The sequence below is a fragment of the Microcaecilia unicolor genome, chromosome 1, assembly GCF_901765095.1.
Source record: "Microcaecilia unicolor chromosome 1, aMicUni1.1, whole genome shotgun sequence".
Lineage (NCBI taxonomy): Eukaryota > Metazoa > Chordata > Amphibia > Gymnophiona > Siphonopidae > Microcaecilia > Microcaecilia unicolor.
In genome coordinates this window covers 389,753,635-389,769,067 of record NC_044031.1, presented here as the reverse complement: position 1 = coordinate 389,769,067, position 15,433 = coordinate 389,753,635, and the positions used below count along the sequence as shown (strand labels likewise).

The window sequence follows — 15,433 nt, the reverse complement described above, 5'->3', positions numbered from 1 at the left end:
AAGCCATTGTAACTTGAAAATACATGTGTTAACTTGGTTGAAAGTTATCTGCAGATTATGAAGAAAGGACCTAGAATTTACTAGTCTTACAGAATATTCTGTATTGCAGGTACTTTGAAAAGTGTAAATGTGTAATTTCCACCATAAAAAAATAACCACAGCCTGGATCCTTATCTACATAGTGCTGGGAACTTGGATGCCATGGTTAACATTCTAAGATCACAAGACAATTACTACCTAAAAGAAACAAAAGTGCAACACCACCTTGGGTGAATCTCTTCATAAAGGTCGTTACTAAATCCCAATAAATAATTTGACGGGGATGCCTATGTTCCATGCCCTGTGGGTCTTGAATCATGGAAATATGGTTCCTAACTTTCTGTTGTTTCAATTTACGAGCCAGTAACCAACCGGCTCAGTTATTATTCTCAAAGTATTCCTGCTGTAATGCCTGCATTTATTCAGCAATCTCCCCAAGCTCCAGGTCCTGAAGGGCAGCCGAGTGGTCTCCAATTGTGCTAGTAACTCTCTAGACCCTCTACCCTGCTTACTCTGTGTTTCCAGCTGGGCCATTTGTTGCCTCAGGTATCTTAGTTTTGTGCCCGAAGCTTGTGGCAAATTTTAAATCAGTGTATTAAATTTTCTAATTATTTTTCTTCTTTCTTTTTGAGGCCTCTGAGCCCTTCTTCCGGCTGGGAATAATCGACCATTTTCAGGTGCAAAGCTACTCCAGCTTCCCACACCATTGAGCCTTTTGATCTTATGTCAGCTGTTTTTCCCTCCATGTCAACGAGGGTGCTGAGTGTACTCGATGCAATAGGACCATTTCAGGCACAGACCCTCACAACTAGTGTGTTCAGTGCTTGGGTCCGGAGCACTGACATACAGTGTGCCCTTTGCGCATGCAAATGAGGACACTGAAAACCCACAAAGTCCAGCATGAAAAACTTTTTGAATCTGCATCAAGCATGGTAGAGGATTTGGCACTAGATGCAAAACTGTCATTGGTGTCAGCATTGACATCAGGTGCACCAATGCATCATTGAGAATGTCCAGCATCGGATTCGGTACCGCAGCCGCATAAGGACTTTATATACTTCTCATCAGTGCTGCATGCATCAAGGGACTTGCAGAATAAAAGACATAAGAAGCATTGTCATCTTTCTCCCTCCAGCCACTCTGCCAACACCTCCCCTGCATCAATGTCTTCAGTGCATGGAAAGCATCCATGCTGCAGTGACTGCTCTCCTTTTCTTCAACTGGTTGCTCACCGAGAGCCTTTGAGGTCCTCAAGATCTCCTACGTCTACACAGACTATAACTCGGGCTTCTCAGCCAGTACCAGCACCTACTTTGCAGGATGAAATTTGGGCTATGCTCAGGGCTACTGCATACACAGTATATTCAGGCTAACGAGGTGCTTGCAGCAGCCTAATTCCAGCCTGTGGATACATCCGAGAGACAGTCATGGAAGAGGTCCTGCACACTGGCTCGATTGACGCACATGTCCACATCGGCAGAAGAACTTTTTCCAGCATTGGAGACTCATCTGCCTCAACGCTCTTCCACCTAAAGCCAACGCTATAGTTGACACACACTTCCACATACTGCCCAGGAGGAGTACTTTGAAGAATCAAACTCTGACCTCTCCTGGAAGATGCAGTGGGACCCACAGGATCTCTCAGCTGACGAGTCCTGTGGCATCTGATCTGACCCTTCTCTGCATCCTGAGAGATGTAGGTCTACTCCAGAAAACATATCCTTTCCTGGCTTTGTCCGTGAGATAGTTAGAGACAGAAAAGGAACTTCATTCAGAGCTCTTTGAGGTTCTAGATTATGACTCTCCTCCTAGAAAGGAAATCACTATTCCACTTCATACAATGATGAGGAACAATGTAATCACAAACTGGGAGACTCTATTAACAGAGCAAGTTGCTCCAAAGAAAATAGATATGATGTACAGGATACAAAAATGCACTGGATTTGAAAAAGTGCAGTTACCCCATCATTCCTTAGTTGTGGAATATGCTTTGAAGAGTACTTACAGTGTGAGATCTCATGCTTCTGCTTCTTCAATCAGAGAAGCTATAACATTGGACTCTTTTGGCAGGAGAACATTTCAAGTCTCTATGCTAACCAACTGCATACTAGATTATCAACTTTATTTCACAATTTACTTGAAGTCTCTAATACAGAGTACTCTCTCCTTTGCAGACTTCCTTGCTCTTGAAAAAGCTTATAATTCCTCAAACTTCACAGGAAACTATTGGATTGCCATAAATATCTAGCAAGACAGGTCTTTAAAATTAAGCATGGTACCGAAAGATTGGAGGGTGGCCAATGTAACGGCAAAATTATTTTTTTAAGGTTCCAGAGGAGATCCGGGAAATTATAGACTGGTGAGCCTGACGTTGGTGCTGGGCAAAATGGTAGAGACTATTATAAAGAACAAAATTACAGAGACAAAGCCAACATGGATTTAGTAAAGGGGAAATCTTGCCTCACTAATCTATTACATTTCTTTGAAGGGATGAACAAATGTGGATGAAGATGAGCCAGTTGATATTGTGTATTTGGATTTTCAAAAAGGCGTTTTTCAAGAGTCATGGGATAGGAGATAGTGTCCTATTGTGGATTAAAAACTAGTTAAAAGAAAACAGAGAGTAGGGTTAAATGGTCAGTAATCTCATTGGAGAAGGATAGATAGTGGGATTCCCCATGGGTCTGTGCTGGGACCGCTGCTTTTTAACATATTTATAAATGATCTAGAGATGGGAGTAACTAGTGAGGTAATTAAATTTGCTGATGATATGAAGTTATTCAAAGTTGTTAAATCACAAAAGGATTATGAAAAATTACAAGAGGACCTTATGAGACTGGGAGACTGGGCATCTAAATGGCAGATGACGTTTTTAATGTGAGCAAGTGCAAAGTGATGCATGTGGGAAAGAAGTACCCGAATTATAGCTACGTAATGCAAAGTTCCACATTAGGAGTCACTGACCAGGAAAGGGATCTAGGCGTCATCGTTGATGATACGTTGAAACCCTCTGCTTAGTGTATGGCGGAGGCTAAGAAAGTAAATTGAACGTTAGGTATTATTAGGAATGGAATGGAAACAATAATGAGAACGTTATAATGCCTTTGTATCACTCCATGGTGCGACCAGACCTCGAATATTGCGTTCAATTCTGGTAACCGCATCTCAAAAAAGATATAGTGGAATTAGAAAAGGTACAGAGAAAGGTGGCAAAAATGGTAAAGGAGACAGGTTGACTTCCCTATGAGGAAAGGCTAAAGCGGCTAGGGCTCTTCAGCTTGGAAAAAAGGCAGCTGAGGGGAGATATTATAGAGGTCTATAAAATAATGAGTGGAGTTGAACGGGTAGATGTGAGGCGTCTGTTTATTCTTTCCAAAAATACTAGGAATAGAGGGCATGCGATGAAGCTACAAAGTAGTAAATTTAAAACGAATCTGAGAAAATATTTCTTCACTCAACATGTAATTAAACTCTGGCATTCGTTGCCAGAGAATGTAGTAAACGTAAGATAGCATTAGAGGCAAAAAAACATAGTAAAATATTTTTTTCGGTATATTAAAAGCAGGAAGCCGGCAAGAGAATCGGTTGGGCCGCTGGACAACCAAGGGGTACTACTACTACTACTACTGTTTAGGGGCGATCAAGGATGACAAAGACGTAGCAGAGAGATTGAATGAATTCTTTGCTTCAGTCTTTACCAAGGAAGATTTGGGTGGGATACTGGTGTCGGAAATGGTATTTCAAGCGGACGAGTCAGAGAAACTTACTGAATTCATGGTAAACCTGGAGGACATAATGGGGCAGTTCAGCAAACTGAAGAGTAGCAAATCTCCTGGACCGGATGGTATACATCCTAGAGTACTGATAGACCTGAAAAATGAGCTTGCGGAGCTTCTGTTAGTGATATGCAATTTATCCTTAAAATCGGGCGTGGTACTGGAAGATTGGAGGGTGGCCAATGTAACGCCGATTTTTAAAAAAAGGTTCCAGGGGAGATCCAGGAAATTATAGACCGGTGAGTCTGACATCGGTGCCGGGGAAAATGGTAGAGGTTATTATTAAAAACAAAATTACAGAGCACATCCAAGGACATGGATTACTGAGACCAAGTCAGCACGGCATTAGTGTGGGAAAATCTTGCCTGACCAATTTACTTCAATTCTTTGAAGGAGTAAACAAACATGTGGACAAAGGGGAGCCGGTTGATATTGTGTATCTGGATTTTTGAAAGGCGTTTGATAAAGTACCTCATGAAAGGCTACAGAGGAAATTGGAGGGTCATGGAATAGGAGGAAATGTCCTATTGTGGATTAAAAACTGGTTGAAGGATAGGAAACAGCGAGTGGGGTTAAATGGGCAGTATTCACAATGGAGGAGGGTAGTTACTGGGGTTCCTCAGGGGTCAGTGCTAGGACCGCTGCTTTTTAATATATTTATAAATGATTTAGAGATGGGAGTAACCAGCGAGGTAATTAAATTTTCTGATGACACAAAGGTATTCAAAGTCGTTAACTCGCGAGAGGATTGTGAAAAATTATAGAAGGACCTTACGAGACTGGGAGACTGGGCGGCTAAATGGCAGATGACATTTAATGTGAACAAGTGCAAGGTGATGCATGTGGGAAAAAAGAACCCAAATTATAGCTACTTCATGCAAGGTTCCACGTTAGGAGTTACGGACCAAGAAAGGGATCTGGGTGTCGTCGTTGATAATACACTGAAACCTTCTGCTCAGTGTGCTGCTGCGGTTAGGAAAGCAAATAGAATGTTGGGTATTATTAGGAAAGGTATGGAGAACAGATGTGAGGATGTTATAATGCTGTTGTATCGCTCCATGGTGCGACTGCACCTTGAGGATTGTGTTCAATTCTGGTCGCCGCATCTCAAGGTGCAGCAAAGGGCGACAAAAATGATAGCGGGGATGGGACGACTTCCCTATGAAAAAAGACCAAGGAGGCTAGGGCTTTTCAGCTTGGAGAAGAGACGGCTGAGGGGAGACATGATAGAGGTATATAAAATGAGTGGAGCAGGTGGAGTGAAGCGTCTGTTCACGCTTTCCAAAAATACTAGGACTAGGGGGCATGCAATGAAACTACAGTGTAGTAAATTTAAAACAATTAAGAAAAAATTTTTCTTCACCCAACGCATAATTAAACTCTGGAATTCGTTGCCAGAGAACGTAGTGATGGCGGTTAGCTTGGCAGAGTTTAAAGGTTTCCTAAAGGATAAGTCCATAGACCACTACTAAATGGACGTGGGAAAAATCCACAATTTCGGGAATAACTTGTATAAAATGTTTGTACATTTGGGTAGCTTGCCAGGTGCCCTTGACCTGGATTGGCCACTGTCGGGGACAGGATGCTGGGCTCGATAAACCTTTGGTCTTTTCCCAGTATGGCATTACTTATGTACTTAAAAACAGTTAGCTTAGAGGGGTTTAAAAAAGGTTTGCATGGCTTCCTAAAGGGAAATTCCATAGACCATTATTAAAATGGACTTGGGGAAAATCCATTGCTTATTTCTAGGATAAGCAACATAAAGTGTATTGTACTTTTTGGGGATCTTGCCAGGTACTTTTGACCTGGATTGGCCACTATTGGAAACAGAATGCTGGACTTGATGGACCTTCGGTCTGTCCCAGTATGGCAATACTTATGTACTTATGCCTTTTACATCCTCTCTTTTATTCTGCCTTGGGAGTAGCAGTGCAACTTCTTTCATGGCTCAGAGTTTCTGACCTCAAATCTGCTGTTCAGAAGCATCTCGCAGATGTCCCTTGGCTTGTTTCCACTGCCAAATACTTCAGTGCTCTATCTCCTCTCAGTGGTCTCAAGCCACGGGGTTGCTCTCAGCCCATATTCAAGTTACTCCATATCTACGCCACTCTCTGCAGTGGTGGATGGTTTCCCAGAATCTCACCCAGGGACTGCTGTTTCAGCGCCTTACACATCACAAATTCCTCACCACGGATGCCTCCGTTGTAGGCTGGGATGCTCATTTCAATGGGCTCCTTACATAGGGTTCTTGGTCCCCACAAGAAAAACAATATCATTTCAATCTTCTGGAATTGCAAGCGGTCAAAACATTTTCCCAAGACCACATCCTCGAAACATCTCTATAAGACCAGTTTATGTAGCCATCATTGGCTTTTTGGCCTTCAGAGTGACAGCCATCATTGACACATCTCTATGACAGTTGTCTTCTTATATATAGCACAGTATGTTAGCCAGCTTGGAGGCTGTTATGAGAGAGTTGTTAATTGAAAAAAAAAACCACTTGTAAACCCTCACAGCTCTGTCCAGTGCAGTTGCGTTATCACTCTCATGTCAAAGGCAGATAAAGGGACATATATCTCATTTATCAGTAAAAGTATTCTTTTCATATCTTTCTTTTTTGCTATAAGGCCTTTCAGTTGATATTTCTGTAATTCTGTATATATTATACCCAGTTACAATCAAATATATTCAAGATATGCTCTTTTTTTATATTAATAGGTCTATTAAATATTTACTATTTTAAATGATACTGAACAGAAAGTAATTGGATATGTCAAATAGAAACCAAACATATTGGGGGAAGTGCTTTGAGGTGTTTGACTGTTTGTTATAAGAGCAGGCTAGTGGCAATGGAGATGTGTGTTTTAGGCATGTTTCACTGGAGCAGTGGCATTTTAGGAGAGTCTATTCAACTCTATCATTGGTTTTTGTGTGGATCTGCAAATATACTTGTACATAAAGAACAGACAGCCTAAGAAGGGAGGGTCTGGGCCTTTGCTGCAGCAGACAGGAGAGAAGCAGCCACTACAGCTGTGATGGGGAAAGTATGTACATATTTGGAAGGAAAGGAAAAGGGAGTGCAAGTGAAGTGGGTAGAAGAAATAGATTGAATGCAATGGGGAATGAATGCATGAGGTAGGGGTAGGTAGAGTGAGTGTAAGGAAGAGAGAAGGAGACTGAGGAGAAGATAGAGGAGAGAGCGCAAAAGGGAGGGAAATGGGTCTTAGAACAGGGGCAGAGGAAGACTGTGAAATGCATACTCACACATCACCCAGTATCCTCCAAATAAAGTGACGTGGTTCATACTCTCCCATACCCCTTCATCTTGAAGTTTTACCCAATATCTCCCTGCACAGTCCACACATCCAGAAGGCATCCCATGAACACAAACCTACACATATACCCACTTTACTGCTGACAGAAGGGCACAGTTTAACATGCATGATATTCATAGCATACAGACTCCTAGTACTTCCCACATACAGACCTTGCAACCCGATTGAGATATGTTTTATCATGTCCCTTCCCATTGAGTCCTTTACATGGAGATACTTGAGTCTGTGAAGAAAGGAAGGAAAGCATGCCATTATGTCATACTGTAAGGGTGCACTTTAAAAAAAAACACTTTTTTTTTTTTGGGGGGGGGGGTTAGGGAGTGGAGAAGAAAGTTATTAATCTTCTTGAATTACCATCCAACATCTGCCCCAACCTTGCATGCCACCCTGATCTGAAGAGGTGTTGGATGTTTGGCTTCTGTTGAGGGTGAGCAGAACATGGACTATATCTTCCTCACAGTAGTGTTCTTCGACAAGCTGAAATTTGTTTTTTTTTTTAGAGTGGAATGGTTTACTACTGCTTTCCAACCACCTTTTTCCTCGAGTTAAGGAGCAGAAAGCTGAAACTAGAATCAATTTTAAATTATCTGAATAAGTCAACCCTTGTCTGGTAAGGAATGGGTTAAAGTTGTTGCTCTGAGAACAGGATTAATATAAAATCATGTCATCCAGTCAGTAGAGCCTGGTATGGTAAATATGCATAAGAGCTTCTGTAGAGCTTTCTAGCAAGGACATGTTATCTGGTATAAATATTTCAGCAAAGCCTTTATCAGTCTGTAGAGCTTTCTAGCAAGGAGATGTGATCCAGTGTGAATATTTCAGCAAAGTCCACAAAAGATATGGATGGCCCTATATGTTGTAGGCATAATTAGTGTGATGACATTTTGCTTGTTGATTTAAATACTGGCTTTTGCAAAAGTTGTTCTATGGGTTCTTCAGTAAAAAATGTAAAGATACATTAATAAAAAAAAGTTACTCTTTATCCTAAGTTTAAATATGATGCACTGTGAGAGACAGTATACAGTTGTCAAAGAGCAGCCCTTTTTTTTTTTTTAAGTGTAGTGGTACCTGAAGAAGAATCAACCCTTATTGTTGGCCCCAAAATAATTTAAGCAGTTTTTTCAAAATTAGTGAATTCCCTTTAGGTCAAATTAATTGGAACTATGAAGTTTGCTATTATTTATAAAGGGAAAGGGGCTTGATATACTGCCTTTCTGTGGTTTTTGTAACTACATTCAAAGCGGTTTACATAGTATGTACAGGTACTTATTCGTACCTGGATATAAAGCGTTATTGTTCAAAATAGTGCAGATTATATATATTTTAAAGTAAACTTACGTTTGGGTAGGAAATACAAAAAAAGAAAAAATTGAGCTGACTATATCTTAAATGTAACCTTTGCATTTATGATAGCAGCACATGCCAACTTGAGCACCTTTTGCTACAATGAAGGTAATGCATTTATACGAGTGCACTGAATAATTTTTTTTTCAGTCAAGAAGCAGGATTGAGTCGGGCACTTGAGGGTGACACTATCACATGTTGCCAAGGTGGAACAACTCTACCAAAGCTCAAAACTTTGTGCGGTTCTTGGTGCTTGCAGCAGTCTTCTCAGCTCTTCAGTTTTGTTTTTTCCACTCTGCTGCATAAATGTGAAAACAAAGCTCTCTTGATTTTTAGAGGTTTCTACCTTTGTTTTCCAAAGTTGTTTTTACATTGTTTTTTCTTCACCATAAATTAACTTTTATTTTCTTAGTTAAAATTTTTGTTTCTTCCTCCTAGGATGATGGAAGAACTTTCCTGCGCAGAGAGCCGCTGGCTCTGCCTTGATATCTGTTCCCTTGTCTTGGAATATGGGCCCTGGGTTCTAGTTGCCAAAGAACAAGATTGTCCACCGGTTGCAGGACAGAAGAACTCCTTGGAAGTTACCAGACCAAAAGTGCATTTCTCTAGACAACACTCACACATAACCTGAGTCTGTGGTGTCCCTTCTGGCCCTCTCAACAGCACAAGATCATGACAATCCCAATAACACCCTCTACATACTGTCCTGTACAGTGGAGCCCTTCCACCTAGTAGCTTAACTTGCCAGCACAATCACCCCTCCTTTTTGTCATCAGAGATGGGTGTTCTCTCAGTGCACTCTTCCTTGTGCACTCTCAGTGTACGTTGGCTGCATGTTCCTTCAGCACACGATACTGTTCTTAACTGACAGCACAACTCTACTGCCAAGTACTACAGCACAAGTACAGCTTGGGTCCTTACCGGTGTGAACACAGACTCGGACCTCCCTTACACATACACCAAGGAGCCATCAAAAACCAGATGATCTGCTATCAGAGATTTCACAGAACATTCCTGACCACCATCACTTGCTTCTCTAGCACATGATTAGTAAGTTAGGTAAAGGCTATTGCAAGGATGGTTAAAATTTAAACAGTTATGAACTAGCACATACCATTTTTTTCTTAATTTACAGGTGTAAATCTGCTCACAGTCCAGAACTACTTTAAAATCTGAGACTCCCACTCTTGTTGCTTATAACTAGCAGAATTTGCCACCTTCATGGAAGCAGTATGGTCAGCCAAAATCCACCTATCCCTTCGTTCAATGCCACAGGTCTCATTTTTAGAAATACAAGGTTCGTTATACCAGAGATTTTTTCTTCAACACCCAAATTAAGATCATTATTAATAATGAACAGTAAAATAAATATCATTTAGAAAAGGTCAGAGAACTTCCCTGTATGCGAGCAAGATGGCTTGCATGGGGGCAATGCTGCTTACACACGTGGCATTTAATTTTTTAGAGTGCAATATATGCCTAGCATTTGTTTTAATTGGAATCTTTTTAGGAATAGGTGACATACAAATGGCATAAATAAATTCCAAATGTTAAAATCTTTACTGTGCACTCACTGCCCTAGCAGAGGTTGAAGAGTGTGGAACCCTTCTTATGTGCACAGTCTATGATGTATTCGACATTTGCACTGTAAACTCATCTTTTGCCATGTAGCCAGGTATCTAACCTTGTTGCACTGGAGATTCCTCATTGAGAAGCGAAAGAGACAGTAGGTATCATGAAGTACTTCTGCTCTCTCTGCAGTAGTGTCTGCTGTTTCGCCAACAGTTAATATGTACTTCAAGTTCATCTCAGTACCACTAAATTTATTCCATCCTGGATCTCAGAAACCCCAACTTCTATCCATGCAAGGAAACACTGAAGCTAAAGATTGAAGATGACTAATCTTACCTCCATTCTGCCATTCCTTGTTTCTGTAGACTGACTCTGTGATGGATTTCAAAGATTGTTACAACATTTTGTGATGTCTTTGTTGCTGAAAAGACCTCTGGTTCCCAAGGTTCTCTGTTTCAGCCTCTCTTCATCCCACAGTGTCTATACCAATTAACATATGGTGGTAGCCAATCATCTTGTTTGTTCCTATTCAATGACTAACTTCTGGGATGAAAGAATTGCCTTTTCTAAATTCTAGGCTTCATTATCAACTTCAAGGAATCAACCTTTTATTCAAACAACAAAATGTCATTTATAGGTGTGATTCTGGGCACAGTACAAGTAAAAGCTTTTCTCCCAATGGACAGATTGTAGTTCCCAATTTTGCATATCTGCAACATTCAAACTTCCATGATGATCATGGTCTAGTAATAAATGCTGGGCCATATGGCCGCTACAATCCATGTAGTTCTTATTTACTTGAATGAACCAGCATAGCCACCTCTTAACACCATTCTTCATCCCTCAGTTTAGCTCTGAACCATGCTTCTGTGGTAGACATCTGGACTCAGGATTCTACAGCAGCAACCCAGTCTTTATGTCATACCTTTACCTTACACTACAGTTTACAATAAGAGTGCTTTTGGTTGAGCTGGCCAATCTTTCTGTGTGATATTGCAACTCTCACACCTTTTTGTTGTGTGGACTGCTCCTGAATATTGCACAATATAAAGAGATGAGTTACCCATTTGTGTGCCTGACTCAGTCCTGGTTGTTGACAGAAAAAAGATCATTGGTGACTGGTACTAGGGGTTTTCCATAGCAGGATCTATCAAGCATACAGTCCTTTTCACATCTCTAAGACTGCATTACTTCTTGAGCAATGGAACTGAGGAGACTGCAGCGTGTGGAATAGGCCACACATGCTTATACTTTTTCACTAGGTTCTAAGGAAGAGCTATTCTGTCCCATTGATGTGATGAGATCATCTACTTGCACCTGATTAATCCTGCTGTCTATGGAAACTAGTGAAAACTGAGAGGGGATATGATAGCAGTTTAAAAAAAAATCATGAGCAGAGTGTACCAGAACTGGGGGACACAATGAAACTAACAGGTAGCAAATTTAAAACAAAGTAGAGAAAGTATTGTTTCACTTAACTGATATCAAGCTGTAGAATTTGTTGCCAGAGGATGTAAGGCGCCCAGTATGAATAGAGCTGGATTGAAAGAGGGTTGGATAAATTGCCTGAAAAGTCCATAAATAATTATTAGCCAAGTTGCCCTCAGAATGTTACCACTCACCCTGAGGAAGGAACTGCAAGAAATTGATCTATTCCTTGGGATCTGCAAAATATTTCATAGTGACCTAGACTGGCTGCTATTGAAGATGAGATGCTGGGCTTGGTGGACCTTTAGTCTGATCTAGCAATGCATTTCTTATATTCTTAGAGAATGGGTAGGTTTGATTGGGTTATTTGGTTCTGGAATGTGTTCTACCTTGTTTAGTTCAGGAACTGTAAAGGTGGATTATAAATCCCATAAATTAGCTTGACCCCTGGTTCAGGGTTTCTGTTATTTGGGATGGGGATACTGCTGGGAAACCTTAAAGCATGGTATGGGGGCTGAATAGAGAAACCAAATAATGCTCGACAGGCCTGATTCATTCAGTTTTCCCCCTTGGACACTGAGCGGAAATAAAGCTTTAGTAAATCAAATTCTGAATATGCCACTTGCACCCTTACTTAAGGGGGCTCCCATACTGTGTGTTTTAGCAAAAAAAAAAAAAAAAAAGCTTGTCATGTTAAGCATTGAGGGGGTAATTTTATAAAGTGAGCACCAACGGTTGGGTGCCAAGTATAAGTGTAAATGATCAGACTATGTGCACATACGCATGTAAATGCCAAAATTCCAGCCACGTGCTATTCTATAAAAAGTTGCTTAAATGTGATGGCATGTAGTTTTGAAAGTGGATGCACACGAGTGGAGTCTGGATGGGGTGCACAGTTACATACGTAAATTATATAATACTGTAATTTATGTGCATGTTTTAGCAGTTTATGTTTTGAGCATTAACAGCAGCTCTTTGGCTTATATACGTGCTTGCTCCTAAATTATACCCACAAGATGCAGAATCAAACAATATTTCACAAGCAATGTATTGTGTATCACCAAAAATAAACAATCCAAGCTTGTATATAGACACTTTCAAAATATAGTTTTTTGGAGGTTTTAAGGACCTCAGCATGGGAGTCAAACAGTCAATAAACTTCAATACTGCATGTGATCTTCCCAAAATCGTCACTGGTCCCTAATTGTTAATGCTTAATCTCTTTATATATTGATCATACTAATCAATAGGTGAGAGTCAACTCACATCTCAAATCTTTATAATATAATAAATCACTTTTAGTGAGTAAAGTTGGCTATTATAAAGGGTTCTTCAATCCGACATGTCACATGTTTCACCAACTAGCGGCTTTTTCAAGGACGACCCCCCCCAGATTTAATCGCCTGTCGTACATGCAGACATTAGAGTATTGCTGTCGGCATGTATGACAGGCGTTTAAAGCTGGGGGTTTCGTCCTTGAAAAAGCCACTAGTCGGCAAAACGTGACATGGATTGAAGAACCCTCTATAGCCAGTTTTACTCACTCTATACAATACTACCTGTTACACTAGTATTGTATAAAGAAAAGTAGGTACTTCTTAGATTCCTAAATACAGGCATATACAGATATTGCGCTCTTACAGGGTAATTCTGTAAAGAGGTGCCTAACTTAGATACCAAGAATATGCCTGTTTGGCTCCTGCTTTTCTTTATAGAATACTAGCGTAACAGGTCAAAAATATGCCTATATTTTGAGCGTGATAATGTACACCAGCCATATAGAGCTGGTATAAATGCTTGCACCTAGATTGTTAAAGAGTGCATTGTATAATCTATGCATGATAATGTGTGCCCTGCCCACATCCTGCTTATGGGAACGCCCACCTGCAAAAATATGCATCATGGAATATTGATATGTACTTACAGAATGCCGAGTAGCCAGTAAATAGAAATTTATGCAGGTAAATGATTAGAATACCAGCATTATGTACACATTGTTGCCATCTAAATCTAGGTGGTTCCCTATAGAATTACCTCATTAAGGGGCATTTTACTAAAGCCTAGGGTGAACTAATGGAATTGGCATGCACTAAAAGCTAAGAAGCCCATAGGTGTAAAATGGACTTCTTTAAAAGGGCCCCTAAGGGTGTAGAGTAAAAAGGATATGTGAACTTTGAGACATTTGTGAATCAATTTGACAAACATAAAATGAGTGGGTTTATCAAATTTGATTCTTGAAACTTTTTGTGTTTTGCCCTTAGATGCTGGCAAAGTCCACATATAATTTCCCTGGGAACTGCAGCAAAAATTCCATCTGATTTTTTTTTCTCCCACTGCCCTCTCTTCTCCCAACACACTTATACAAACTTCCATTAAGGAATTCAAAAAAGCCTTAGATGTAGGTAGTATTTTCATTTGGCTTTTGGATCTAATTAAGTAATGTTCTCTGCCTTTGTGGCCCATTGACAACAGTGCTTTCTATTTGCACTGTCTGTCTTCATGCACTTACTTCTATTTGTATGACTTTGTTAGTGACTAATTTAATTTTATCTGCTTGTTCTATTTTTTTATCTACAATATAACCTATGCCTTCCTACTGTGTTAACCCTGATCTTGTTTGTCTCTCCCAGTTCTCAAGTTACTACTCTGTTGTTTTCCCCTAATTGTGAAGTGCTTAGACAATGAATACTGCTAAGTGGTATATCAAATAAAGTGAACAATGAAAGATCTTTGGATAGAGGAATCTATGGATTTTATAAAACTAAATTGATTTCATCTTTGAATTTGACTCAGATTTGATTATATATCCCTAAGATCCTGTATCACCAAGGTTACATTTAAAGGATGAGCTTTTTTTACTACATTTAAAATGATTTCATGCTTTATTAAGTTAGTGACTTGCCAACACACTCACACATTCATTTTATCCATAAGGTCTATGTTCTACCTTCACTATAAAAACTTTACTTTGTTGCCCTTTCATGTATCCATGGCAACTTTTAATCTGAGTGCTCTTAGTTCTAACTCTTCCTCTTAATGTCTAATGCATTATGTTGAGTGTGAGTGAGCATGGCTGCATACGTGTGGGTTATTTTGTATAATTATTTTTTAGCCTGCTAGTCTTTGCACATGAAAGCTTTTGCACAGAAAAAGAGTGTTTAATTTTTTGTACAGACAATCTGAATGTAATGGGGAAATGGGAGATGAAGAAATCTGATTTTTGGAGATTGTACACATTGAAATTGTTGTTTGAGGAAAAACAGGGTTTATTTTTGTATTGATATGGTAAGATGTAGACCATCTATTTATTTAGATGATTTTAGTGGAATATGTGGCAAATTATAAGTACAATAAACATATTGCATCTAAAGTATTACACGTGGTATGCTTGTTTTTTTTTTTAATTCTTGGAAAAATAAATGTGCCTTCTGTTATAAATTTAATATGGTGAAATAAGATTTACTGAGGGTCCTGGTAAAGTCTTTCATTTATACAAATAGTAGGAAGAGAATGTGGTGTTGATGCCCATTTACTCATAGATAGGTTTCTGATTTTGTTTTAAATGTCAGTAAGCCTTTGCTTCACTTGTTTCCAAGCTGCCAAGATAGTCAAATTTTTAAGTAAACACTTGCTGCAGCCATTGATATACATAGCTGATACCACAAAGTACATTAGAATTCATGAAAGCATGTGGTGAATTTTTAAATAGAATTCAGAATTTATATATTACTGTTATCTTCTTTGGGTGTCCTGCTTCTAAACTTCACTTTAGTGAAATAACACTGGAAAGAAGAGATCTTTTGCTGTATTCATCCGGTAGCCTTCTAGCTCCTCGCCTATTCTCTAACTGACTGGAAATTGAAATTATGCTTTTTAAATATTAAGAGCATCAAATGTTATACATAATGGGTTTGCTTTATCCTGGTGGGCAGTTGCTGT

General features: G+C 39.7%; 1 protein-coding gene across 1 annotated transcript in view; it reads left to right on the top strand.

Annotated features, from left to right (window-relative positions):
* The window catches only part of CBX7 (chromobox 7), a 299,910-nt gene extending 285,043 nt beyond the window's left edge, over positions 1-14,867 (top strand). Inside the window, exon 7 of the mRNA XM_030210908.1 lies at positions 8,933-14,867. Coding sequence (XP_030066768.1) covers positions 8,933-8,980 — 48 coding nt within the window. The 3' untranslated portion in view covers positions 8,981-14,867. The remainder of the gene's footprint in view (positions 1-8,932) is intronic.
* The last annotated feature ends 566 nt before the right edge of the window (positions 14,868-15,433 follow it).